Source organism: Lipophrys pholis, assembly GCF_963383615.2.
Source record: "Lipophrys pholis genome assembly, chromosome: 18".
Classification (NCBI taxonomy): domain Eukaryota; kingdom Metazoa; phylum Chordata; class Actinopteri; order Blenniiformes; family Blenniidae; genus Lipophrys; species Lipophrys pholis.
This window is the reverse complement of record NC_137646.1, coordinates 12,874,099-12,887,424: the sequence shown is the minus strand read 5'-3', so window position 1 is coordinate 12,887,424 and position 13,326 is coordinate 12,874,099. Positions and strand designations below refer to the sequence as shown.

Here is a 13,326-nt window from a genome sequence, read left to right as displayed (position 1 = left end):
TCTCTCTCTTTCTCTCTCTCTCTCTCTCTCTCTCTCTCTCTCTCTCTCTCTCTCTCTCTCTCTCTCTCTCTCTCTCTCTCTCTCCTCAGTCGGCCCGATCCTGCTGGTGGAACCGCAGCCAAAAACCGTGGATGTGGACTCTGACGTCACCCTCAACTGTAAATGGGCTGGAAACCCTCCTCTCACACTTACCTGGTTCAAAAAGGGTTCAAACATGGTGAGGAGCTGGAAGCCCACGCTTGTTTTCACACTATTTTTACAGGCCACACTCTCTTCTCCCGTGTTTACTAAAGCATCCTGTCATTGAGGAACAGCATTGTATCTGAACACAGTTTTTATATTCTTATTTATTCTCACTGTCCTTTCATTCTTAACACCAAACTAAAGAAAAGATGAAAAACTATCATAGAGCAACTGTGGAATACAATATAATCATAAATAGCAGACCAATCAATTAATAGTAGATGATTTTAATTCAAAATATTTACCAAGTCTTTACATATACTCTGCAGCACTTTTCAATGATCTCTATTACACTCACAGTAAATTCAGTGATAAGAATGTGTGTATAAATACAGTAATGGCTACTTTTGCCTTCCTTTGTCAATATTTTCTTCTCAAAAATCTGAAGAAAAATTCCTATTTTAGTAAAAGGCATTCAAGTGACAAGCAGATTTTCCTGCTCCTGCCAAAGTTATTGAAACAAGGTCCTTTTTTTAATGTTCTAAACATGTAATTACTTTTGTATTAGGTTGCTTTTTTAGGTAACCGCTGTATTTCTCCTTCAGTTATAGTAATTAGTTGCCCCAAATCCATTTAATACTGATTTTAAGCAAAGTTCACGCTATTATTTTAAATTGAACAACTAAGATTTTCGGAACATTTTCAGCGAGGGCATTCAAACACTGTAACATTTCCATATGAAGTTTTTAAATATAATGAGCACACCTCCTAAAATAAGGTCCTTCTCCCGGAGGAGTCACATCAGGACGTCCACTTCCGCAGCTTTGAGTTTAATAAAATGAGCCTCTACAGTCAGTTTGGGTTAACCGTCACTGGTGTGTTGTCGGCGTCTCCCGCGTGCAGCAGCCAGAAGCCAGAAACGCGGCTCATAGGTGTGCGTAAACATCTCCACGACTTCCTCTGACTACTGGCTGTTTTGGTTTCGCACGCAGTCGGCTCGGGTTAGCAGCTCCGACTCTCATCGGGCTGCAGAGGAGATCCAGTGGAGGGCGCAGGGGGGGGGGGTTAGAGAAGTCATGATTTAAGAAAGCAATAAGTACAGATATGAATGTATTTTATTTATGAAAAAGATTTAAAGTAAAAAATCTTTGAAATCCAGACAAATATTGAACAGCTTCTTTTGGTGAATGAGCGACTTCCTCATCAAGGTTACATCTAAAAAGTAGTTCTTTAAAGCCATGAAGATGCAACTATCATAACTGTGACATTTCTGGTCGTTCTCTAAAGCCCAGTTCATTATTTTAGTTTGTCTTTGGTGTATTTGCGTCACATTCAGTCCTAAAAATGTGTATTTCAACTTCAAAAGGTTTAAAAAAAAACTTTAAATCAGAAGTGTATATTAGAAAACGTTGGCATGCTGGGTGAAGACCTTAAATTAACCCATGCACGACTGTTTAGCCACGCTTCAGTGCAATGTCTAGGCTCAAAACACATTTTCTATCATTTCAAACATTCAAATAACACATTTCTTTCGGGATTGGTCTTGTTTACTTGGGTGTTTTTTTTCACTCCTCTGTAGGTGCTGAGCAACAGCAACCAGCTGTATCTGAAGTCTGTGAGCCAGGCAGACGCCGGTCAGTACGTGTGCAAAGCCATCGTCCCTCGGATCGGAGTGGGAGAGACGGAGGTCACGCTCACCGTCAACGGTCAGGAAACATCCACGCAGCTAGATTAAATGTGTCACTTTTTGTGGGGCCATTTTCGAAAAGGTCAGCTTGTCTGTAATTGGGAGGCGTTTATTTTTTTTTACTTTTTTTTTTTGAGCAGGCCTATAATAAGGTCAGCGTTCAAACACACACAAAACAAAGGAGGGAGGGGAAAGGCTTGAAGCTGATTCATGCAGATCTTTGTATTGAAAGTGCTGCTTCCTGCTGTCTCTTTCTCACATGTTGTGTCATTGTGGCCCTGCAGGTCCTCCCATCATCTCCAGTGACTCAGTCCAGTACGCCGTGAGAGGGGAGAGAGGAGAGGTGAAATGCTACATCGCGAGCACACCTCCTCCAGATAAGATAGTGAGTACGACTTTAAAACAAACCTTCCGTGGAAATGTCCAGATTATTTGCCCTGCGTCAATTATTCAGAGAGGAAAAATCCTCAACGAGGGGAAGAAAAAAAAAAGGGAGGGAAAGAAGAGCACGTGGTTGTACTTTTCAGCCTGACAGCAGTTTTACTCTCACTGTACCTTTTCTCTTTCCTAAATGGCTCTTTGCCTGCGTGGCCGACGCTTTTAGGCACCGTCCCCTTTTCTTTTTGAGTGGTGACTCAGCCTTAAACTCCCCTCCAATGTTCCTCCATCCCATCACATAAACAAACCAACACTAAGCTGCTCCGCTTTTAGCTCCGGCCCGGATGCTCGGCAGCGTGTAGTAGTGTTTCCTCGGCTCCCCCGCCTCTGTGAATGATCCGTCCTGACTTGGCGGGGCGCGCTCCTTAATGCAAGCGGCGGAGGTTGGGACAGAAAAGGATTTATAAAATATAAAAGGGCCGCGGAGGAACAGTTGTCCTAGTAAACGCCACTACAGGAGATTCTCCTTCTCCGGAATAAGTGGGCAGATTATGGGAACATGTGGGCTTATGCATAATTAACCCGCCTCTGTACGGCGCGGCGCTGCTGAATAATACAGCTGCTTTTAGTGGCGCCGAAGTTGGAGAATGTGCAGGATTCTCGCGAGCCCATCTTCAACTTCAGCGAGCGGAAACACAAACTGTTGCTGGACGCAGATGTCACAAATACGGGCCGTGAATTATCCTTGTGTGGGTTTTCAAACGACACTGTAGGAGACACATGCACGCACAGGGAGAAAATGCAAACTTCATACATAAAGAGACTTACCTCGATGGAGCAAGAGTGCTCATGCTCAATAAACCAAATGGCCAGAAAATGACCCCCCCCAAAAAATAATCAGCCCATTCAGTGTATTGTTTGAAATATGTATAACCTGCTATCTTGTTTTTTTAATTATAAATATTTATCAATTAATGTTAATCATAAGAATTCATATTAAATGTTTAAATCTCGACCTAATAGATGAAGCCCATTTGTGTGTGGACTGGACTCACATGACTAGAAAGTGACTCTGGATAGCAGCGGTTCACATTCTCAGGTCCATGGCTCACATTTTGGGGACGCGTCAGGGGGTCTGAGGCTTTTCTAGTGTCAGAATTAGAGTTGCACATACCAACAAAACGCAAAGTAGGATGCCTTTTAGACTCTAGAGCAGACAGAGGATGTTTACTTTGAAGAGACTGACTAAAATATGTTGTATGTAGAATCTTCCTGTCGGTTTAAAATTAACTTTTGATGTTTTGTTTCTCATAAGTTTTCATTCCTTTAACTCGGTACGCCGCCCTTCAGTTCAACGAGCTGTTTCAGGCTCTGTCTCTTTAATTTAGGCTTTCTTGCGATTGGCTAATCTTCAGGAAGTTTCTTTTTAATTTATAAACATCAAGTAGAGGTAAAGTAAAACCAGTTTCATTTGTTTCACATGTTCAAATCTGCCTTTTTTCTGTTTAACTTCAATATTTGACGCATATTTTACGTTAGTATGAAGATTTTTCCACCTTTAATGGCTCGGTTCTGAATGACTCTTTCAATAATGTGTTTGTGTTGCAGGTGTGGGCGTGGAAGGAGAACGTGTGGGAGAAGGAGAAGGGCACGCTGCTGGAGCGCTACACGGTGGAGCAGAGCAAGCCGTCGGCGGAGGGCGGCGGCGTCCTCTCCACCCTCACCATCAACAACGTGATGGAGTCCGACTTCCTGTCCACCTATAACTGCACGGCCTGGAACGCGTTCGGCCCCGGTACCATGATCATCTCGCTGGAGGAGACAGGTGCGTTCATTTGGAGAATCGCTTCACGGTTTTCACGTCCTCGGCAGCAAAACCGTGAAAAAATTAACTTTCTTCTCTTTTTCTGTGCGACAGAGGACGTTCCAGTGGGAATAATAGCCGGTGGGACCGTGGGCTCCACCATCCTCCTGTTCATCTTCCTGCTGGTTCTTGTCCTTATCTTCTACCGGCAGCGCAAAGGCAGTGAGTCATTCTCCCCATGTGCTTTTCACATCCAATATAATGCAAAATGTGAGGATTTCCATGCCTTGCATGGAGGATTGTGCTTTAAATGCTTGGAGTCTCTCCATGTAACCTGCTGCAAGGCAAAGAAAAATCTGACTCCCGCCCCCCCCCCCCCGTCAGCCGTGTGGATGTCGGGTCTCCGTCTGAACTTTCCTCCTTCGGCTCGTGCAAACACGCTGACTGACAGGCGTGCGTCCGGCTGCGTTCAACCTCGCCGTGTTTTCTTTCCAGGTCGGCGCGGGGTCACGCTGGGTAAGCCCGACATCAAGGTGGAGACGATAAACAAGGAGAGCCACAGCTTGGAGGAGGACTCCGGCAGCGTGTCCACGGCTTCGCGCATGGTCAAGGCCATGTACTCGGTGAGCAGCAGCAGGACGCCGGTGTTTTCACCCGGACACTGTTTACACAGCCTGCAGCTGTAGAAAAAGCTCGGGATTAACTCAGTAACCCCTCCCTGCGCCGCACCAGACACAAACTGTGATTTCTCCCTTTTTTAAATCCTCTTTTAACACTTTTATTACCATTCTCTCCTCTTTTCCCTTCTGTTGCTTTTCTTCCATCTTCTGTTTTTGTTTTGGCACCTTTTTGTTGTTGTTTTTTTGTTTGTTTTTTTTCGTTGTTGTTTGACGCTTTAGTTTCTTCCCTCTGTGTCCTTCTCTCCTTCCAATCAGCCCTTTAAAGATGACATAGAGCTCAAGTCCGACCTCCGCAGCGACACCCTGGACACCCGCCAGGAGTACGACCTCAAGGTGAGACCACTCGTAAAAGAAACCGCTATTTTCATCATGTAATTTTTAGAAAAGATAGTACCGTTTAGGCCAGTCAGTGACTTTAACAGTTAATTTAAAGGTACAGTATAATGTTTTTGTTTAACACTCAACAATAATAACAGTAATAATAATAATAATAATAATATTAGAAGAGCTGAAATGAAGTCAAACTGCTACTACCGAGACTCACTGCTGCCACCTAATGTACAAAAGTGACATTGCAAAATATTTACAAGCTGCTACTTTAAAGGGGTCATATTATGTAAAATTCACTTTGTAATGGTTTTCCAACAGTAATAATCGTCTCCATACCTGGAGTGACGCCCCAGAAGTGAAGAAAGTCTGTCCTCTCTCTCCCTGGCTTGTTTCAGGTTTAAAAAGTGTGTTGCTCCAACAAACCAATCAGAAATCAAACCCTATATAGTGTCTTCGGGGGTTTAGCCAATCCCAATCAAAGTATGCCCTCCCTTTGACCCTCCCACAATTAGGCAGCTCTGCTCTGGCACATGGCACCACAAGAGGAAGTACTTCCGTCTCTTCCCAAGATGGGCATGTGTGGGCGGAGCCAGTCCAGCTCTCACAGACACAGCAGATTCTAAATGTTGCTCATATGGTCTGGCTGAATGGTACGACTGAAAATCAAGGAAAAGCTGGATTCGGGGGAATAAACTTTGAATAAACTGTTTTGGGACCAACGAGACCATGTGAAGTTGTTGAAAATATGTATGATATGACCCCTTTAAAGGTAAACTTCTACTCGGATGTGACTTATACTCAGCAGAAGTGGAAATGATGGAAACATTCCATTTTCCCAGTGAAAGATTCCCAGTTTGACAGCAGTGAGGAGCATTTTTCCTAATCAAAAGTAGACCCTTTCCCCTTTTTTACTTATAGGCTGAAGTGTCCACGATCCAGTGCAGTGATTTTTTGATTGAGTTTTCCACGACTTACCGGGTAATTTTCAAATCTGAGTCTCCGAATTCGGCATGTAGAGTAAATATATTTTGTACAGTGGTTTGCCTTCATTGTTGATGCTCAGTTTGTCTCTTATTCCCCTCACTCTCTGCCCAACTGTGAGTCAACTTTTCTCTCTGATTAGTCAGAACAAAGCAATGCAACCCAAATTGAGTAGGATTTGTTTAAAAGAACAAAATTCAAGACGACTAATACTGATTTAGCAGGCATGAATCATTTACACTCTTTGACACTGTGAGGTTGGGCGAAGGTGATGAATGTTTTTTTCACGCAAGAAGCTGCCAAAATGTTCCTCTGAAACTCCCCTCCATGAATATTTTGTGAGGGCAAACAAACCGCCCCTCGAGCTGGAGTGCTGCCTTGGATCACTTTGAAGAAACACAGACATGAATCCACCCCAGGAGGTGGTTAGATCACCTCGACAACTGGCTCAGCCAGACTTTTTTCTCTCGCGCTGTCTTTATTTAAAAAAAAAAAAAAAAAAAAAAAAAAAACTTTTAGTTTTCTCTGCGCCGCCTGAAGCACCAAAGCATGCCAAACAAAGTGGGGTGGAAAAGGAGTCTGGGTGCGCGGAAGACAAAGAGATGTGTCAAGGGGAGAGTAGCGAGGAGCTGGGGAGAGCGTGCAGCTTTCAGCCGGAGAGCCCGGGGTCGACCGTTCATGTGGGCTGGATGTCCCCCGGGTCAAACATGGCAGCCGAAACCAGCGGTTGCCTCAAAACACACACAAATACAAGATAATAATGGACAATTTGCTCACAGCTATAATGAATTCAAAAGGATGCATGATAAAGCTGCTGCCTCCATTTTCATCATAATATGTGACAATGAATGTGCGTAATGGGCACAAATATTTCTTGTTTTCATCTCATAATTACAGACTTAAAACACGACTCAGACTGGCTGCGTGTGCCAATAAAGCTTTATACCAACAGTGCGAACAGGAGAAAATACTAGCTGGACTCTGACGGCAGCAAACTGGGAAGTGGGACCTGACTAACTGGTAACTTTCCTGCAGTAACACATTATTACCAGTAGCTACTAATTTGGCCAAAAGTAATTAAAGATGCAACTCACGGTGAATATGAGCTGTATCATTGGATCTCCAGGATACAATAAACTTTGTTTGACGACAATCGTCCACAATGCAAAGCACAGGAAGGATCGGACGTCTTTTTTCCTTTGTGGCAAACGGAGAACAAAAATTGCTGTATTATTATTATACAACTGCAGTGAATATTTCCAACTCCGGCGGTCAATTTTCTTCCCAACAGTCTGACGTGTTTCACCATTTTGCAGGTCACCGAAGTCATGCAAATGAATATTTATAGCCGTTTTTATTGACGGTGAGGATTATATATATCAGCCCTGCAGTTGTGTGGCCCGACTGTCCAGGCAGCCAAACGCTGCCCCTGACCGAGCGGACGGCGCCGTAAATCCTTCCAGCAGCCACACGTGGCGACGAGGAGTCGTCATCCGTCCGTAGTATTTGGCGGTGAACACATCCTGTGTGTCCCGCTTTCTCTCCGCTTCCCTCGGAGCTTTCAGGGTTTTTATTCTTGACGTAAATAGGACAGACGTTAGCTTTGCTAGGTTGTTGGAGTAGTTGACAACGGTTGTACTTAAAGCCCAGAAATAGCGCGTCTATGTCGGCTGAGTCATTTGTGTGGAGGAGCTAAGTGGGGTGACGCGAGGCTGCAGGGAGAGTTGCAACGAAATTTTCGGAACGTGTGTCTGTCAAAAGCAGCTGCTAAATTAATGAACTCTGTGGATCTGAGTTTCAGCTTTTTAAACTTGTTTAAAACTGATTTCAGCTGTTGTTTCTTGCTCATATTAAGTGCAGTTGGAGGTTACACATTGTTAGTGACAAATTAATGTCAAATTGAAAGTAATATACTTTAAAAAAAAAACAGAAAATGTTAAAATGCTGCTGACTTGGTGTTAAAATGTTTTATTGACTCAAAAATGAAGAAAATCTCAAATTTCTGTTCTGAATCGTTTAGATCTGCGTTGGATTTTTACCTTAAATAGTCAACTTCACACACAATTAGTTACAAAGCGGCTGACACGTTCAGCAGTTTGTTTCTTCACGTTTTTCACACAGCCGGCTGACCGGAGGCTGTTTGTGTTGACATGATTTTTTGACAATGCGACTCGTAGGAGGACTCGCGGGCTGAACATGAACGGCGGCGGCACCGTGCTGACTTTGTCGCTGTATTTAGAGAGTATTCAGACCCCTCGAGCGACTCTTTTTTTTTTCAGCGACAAAGATGGTGACTTTTTCGTGGTGTTTTGAGGGTTACTCCGCTGTGAACGCGTGTATCGTTCTTACTGATCTTAATGAGCTTTAAGGTTTAAAATATCAACAGTTGTCAACAAACTGATGGATTGTCTTGGTGCAGAGGCCTGCTGTGAAAATGTGCTCACGTCTTCTGCCTTTGGTGTCACTGTGATTTCTGAAAAACTTGATTTGCATACATTTCTGAGCTGCTGAGTCAAAAAAAAAAGGGCGGAAAAAAAAAGAAAAAGTGCTCTGGCAGCACAGCTCTAATGAGGCCTGGATGAGGATCACCCTGACACCTGACCTTCTGCAAGCCGGGGAAAAACATTGTCTCATCAGGAAGTGGCATATCATTAATTACAAAGCTCTCTGACCTCAGGAATTACACAGCGACGCATGAAAATCTGCATTAATGACCCTGACAAACAATCAGAGTGAGATTTGATTCAGATTGTTCACAAACATGTAAAAATGCATCAGAGCAGGAGGAGAGTCCAAATATTTGATTGACATTGTCGGAAGCCTCAAATCTGCATTTCTATTGGCTGTAAAATAAGGACAATCCGAGAAAATGAGACTGCCAGCTTCAAGGTGTTTAGAGTAAAAGTAACTGAGTTGACATGAAGGTCACAAACTACGAGTCCTTTGTTTCACACTAAGTAACAGATTTAGTTAGTCGGGCATCAAATAGAGCCAAAAATATCGGCCTGTTATATTGGTAGTTCTGCACTAAATTGGATTTTTTCTTCTTTAAGTTTATATGGAGTTCTTAAAGTCAGCTGTTATTGAAATAGATTTTACCATATTTTCTAGATCATAGGTGAGACTTCTTTTTGTCAGGTTTTCTGTTACCATGTATGAGAATATGCAGATACATACCATCTGGGACCACTAGATGTCACTGTGCCTCAGAAAACAGGAGCAGGGCATCAGAAAGAGAAAACTCAGAAAGTTAAAATCTTGTTTTGTTTCTCTCTGCAGGACCCGACCAATGGCTACTACAACGTCCGTGCCTCAACTCATGACGAGGTCCGCCCCGCCTCCCGCTCCACCATGCACTACTCGGACTACCGCTCCCCGACAGGGACGCCGGGAGGAGCGGCGTCCATCAGCAGCAGTACTGGGGGCTCTGGGGCCACAGCCAGTGGCGGCGCCCCGGTCCCTCCCGGGCCCCTCACCTCTCCCGGCCGCCCGCAGGCCTGCTATGACCCCCGGCCCCCCTCCAGACTCTCCCACATCAGCTACGCCCAGTTCAACACCTTCACCCGCGGCGGCCAGAGCCAGCAGCCACCGGCGAACCCGGCCCCGGCGGCCGGCGACTTCCCCGGCGACTGCAGCCTGCTGGACTCCACCTCTCAACTGGCCTACGACAACTACGGTTACCCGTCGCACTACCAGACCTACCGCATGGGCTTCGCCCCGTCCAGCCTGGCGCCGCTGGAGGCCGGCCCGTCCTACGAGATGTACGGGGTGGGCTCCGGCGTGGGGAGCCCCGGCGTGGGGAGCCCCAGCGTCGGGGTGGGCCCCGGGGGCCCGGCTCCCGCGGGCTCGGAGCCTGGACTGGGCAAATACGGCAGCTCCACCCGCTTCTCGTACACCTCGCAACACTCTGACTACTCCCACAGCCGGCACACGCAAAGGATGCAGACTCACGTGTGAGACGGAGCGAAACACCTCGCAGCCTGAGCTGACCATCAGGAGGCTTCTTATAAATAGTGTCACACACACACACACACGCACACACACACACACACACACACACACACACACACACACACACACACACACACACACACACACACACACACACACACACACACACACACACACACACACACACACACTGCATAACACTAGAAAACATCCCCACACACATGCACAAAGTCCGTAAACCTTGGCGGGGAGGGTGGGAGGAGGGAACGGAGGCGTTCCAGTGAGACAGGGAAGGGAAATTCCACGCAGTCTTGAATTCCCTCACTCCCGATGTGTTTGGATAAGAGAGCTCTGAGAGAGCGGACAGCGCAAGTCACAATCAAGACCGGGGTGGGAAGAGAGCGAGAACCCAAGAAGAGAACGAGAGAGGACAAGAGATCACCGATCTTCGAAGCTCATAGCTTTAGCTATGTGGAACTGACTTTGTATAATGATGAGAGAGGCCGTCTTCAAGCAAACTGACTGTCAAACTTTGCGCGGAACAGAAAGAAACCTCAACCAGTGCAAGTCATTTCTGGCCCTCATTGAATTTGTTTCATTCGCTGGTTGTCTTATTCATAGAGCACATATAAACAGTCTGTCCAGTGTTTCTGTTGCAGGCGAGAGGACGGAGGGGGGGAGGGGAGTGTGTTGAGGCTTCGGGAAGGTTCGCCATCATTTTGCACTGCATCCATGGTATTCATGCTTAGACGTCCTTCTTATCTATATCCAGGGTGCGATTTGCTGAAGGGAGGCGGAGTCTACATTTTCCCTCAGGCAGCGGGAGACGAAAGCCTCTTCACCAGCAGACAAATACATTTCCAACGTTCGTGCATCGGGAGAGAAAATGGTGCAGAGCTTTAGTAGATCAGTTCCATATTGTTCCAAAGCAAAGCAAAAACAACGATCTGCCAACGCAGAGAAGCTGAGCCTCTCGTCCCGCCAGTTTCAGACCCATTTCAGACAGTTTTCCAGTGAAAACAGCACTTTTTGATCAAAGACCTCTAAACTGCAATGTTTTCAAAATGCCTCTATCTCGATTTAATCAGAGAAGAAACTAAATATCAGGTCATTTCATCTCGTGATTTTGCACAACAGCTAACTTTATGATTTTTCAATATATTCCTATATTACCTGCTATCACTCTACTTATTCCTTCTTTATCTTGATTTCTTCTGAAATTTAACATGCTGGGGAAATGCTGTCCACGCCCCCTTCTGGCTTCCTCCCGAATCGCACCCTGTCTGTACCTGTGTGTTTTACGTCTTCTTTTTATTTGCACACCGAGACTAGAGCTTTGTATTCTATTTTTTGAACATTACAGAATTATTTTTGTCTATGTATAAACGTGTAACGTGTACGTAACGGACCAAAAGATGGAGCGCGAGCGACATCCACCACAAGAGGAAGAAGGTTGAAAAAGAAAAAGGTGTATCAGTGTATAAACCTAGTGCCAAGTGTCCATGTTGTTCTCCACCTTAGACCACATATATGCAGTAGGAGCTTCTTCTATTGGCGGCTGTTGCTTTACAAACCAGGCTCGGGGGGCCTCGAGTCATTCCCAGACGTTTCTTTTATATTATTATTTGGAAAAACTACAAGCCTGGCGCAGACAGAGAGAGAACACAGATGTTGGGTTTAGAGTGGCCTTATAGAGGAACATGTCATACATTTCCATTTTTGAATCATTCCTCATTGTCAGTCTGCCAAAAAAATAAGATAATAAAAAAAAGAAAAGAAATAAAGTGGCCAGAGGAGGAGAATGTGTCAGAGAGGTTCGATGAAAGCTCGTCCACAAATATTGACATGTAGTAGTGTGTGACTGTGCCGAGTGTGTGGGTGTGTGAGTGAGAGCGAGGGGCAGGTGCGTGGGCGCGCACATCGATTTGTACAGCGTGTTTGTATAGACGTGTGAATGGGTGCGCGCACGAATGTGTGTGTGTGTGCATGTGTGGAGAGCATACTGTACGCCCGACTGCTGTATGCATGTCTGTGTGTATACAGTGTGCGTGTGCGTGTGCGTGCGTGTGTGTGTCTGTGTGTGTGTGTTACAGTATATGTCCATATCATTTCTCTCACAATCCTGTTCCAGTACTTTTATACCTCTGGTAGGACTGTATCCTGTATTATTGTGTCTTTGAATTTAGAAGAATCCAATGTTTATCTTATTGTACTGTTCTTCGTAGCAAGGAGAAAACTGTTCAAAAGATGTACAACGAACGTTATCAAACTCATTTTTTAATTTCATTATCTTCAATATTTTTTAAAAATGGTATGTAATTATTTTTCCACAGTATTACATAAATAAAAGCACTGTTTTTTATAATAATGCTGGTTCAGTTGTCTCTAACCGTTTGGCATTTTCAATCTTTTGTGTACACAGTTGCACACACCTTTTTTCTTTTATAAAAATGTTGTATTTATGTATCATTGCACGCATATATATATATATATATATATATATGTATGACAAAAACACAGGATACTTTGACTGATGGGATCAGGAAGCCTTAATGCTTTTGGAGAGAAAACAGGAGAAAGCACAAAACTGACAAATAAAACCAACCACCATAACACATTGTACAATACAAGAAAACTGTGATGATGTCAGGAGCCACAGATCTTCAATTTGAGTCTACAAAGTCAGAGATTCCTATTAAAATACACAATAAAGTTATGGTTTGACAGTTTCCAGCCAAAGCACAAGATAAAACCAACCGATTTCAACAAAAACCCACCCAAACCATAAACTAGTATAGAAGACAATTTGGGTCACCCCAAAAATAAGTTTTATTCTGACTTTAAACTCAGACTTTGTTCTCATTCAGAACATTGTTGTCCATTTGTGGAAACGTTCCCTCTGTGAACTGGTTCTGTTACGATGTAAGGTACTTTTTTTTTTTTACTATGTGCAAGGGCAGTATACACCCTGGACAGGTCACCATTCCATCACAGGGCAAAGACACACAGAGACAGACAACCACACACACTCTTTAGAGTCACCAATTAACCCCACATGCATGTTTGTTGGACTGTTGGAGGAAAATAGAGTATCAATAAAACCCTTTGTAAAAACATACCATAACGGTCATTAAGGATATTATTGTCTACTTCCACAGAAATGTTGGAAACTTTACAGATTTGTATTATTTCTTTCTTAACCTCTAACAACTTCTGACCTGCTCAAAATGAACAAATAAAGGAATTTAAATCTAAAGTATTGTGTGACTTCGGTATTTTGTAATAAGAAATCAGTTTTTTTGGTTTAATAACGAACAAATAAGAATGAAAAA

General features: G+C 44.1%; 1 protein-coding gene across 1 annotated transcript in view; it reads left to right on the top strand.

The window, feature by feature from the left end:
* Positions 1-11,424, top strand: part of kirrel1a (kirre like nephrin family adhesion molecule 1a) — a 36,404-nt gene extending 24,980 nt beyond the window's left edge. The window contains exons 8-15 of the mRNA XM_080486112.1: positions 90-217; positions 1,763-1,889; positions 2,155-2,255; positions 3,857-4,073; positions 4,167-4,274; positions 4,548-4,675; positions 4,988-5,065; positions 9,323-11,424. Coding sequence (XP_080342238.1) covers positions 90-217; positions 1,763-1,889; positions 2,155-2,255; positions 3,857-4,073; positions 4,167-4,274; positions 4,548-4,675; positions 4,988-5,065; positions 9,323-10,000 — 1,565 coding nt within the window. The 3' untranslated portion in view covers positions 10,001-11,424. The remainder of the gene's footprint in view (positions 1-89; positions 218-1,762; positions 1,890-2,154; positions 2,256-3,856; positions 4,074-4,166; positions 4,275-4,547; positions 4,676-4,987; positions 5,066-9,322) is intronic.
* Positions 11,425-13,326: the final 1,902 nt, after the last annotated feature.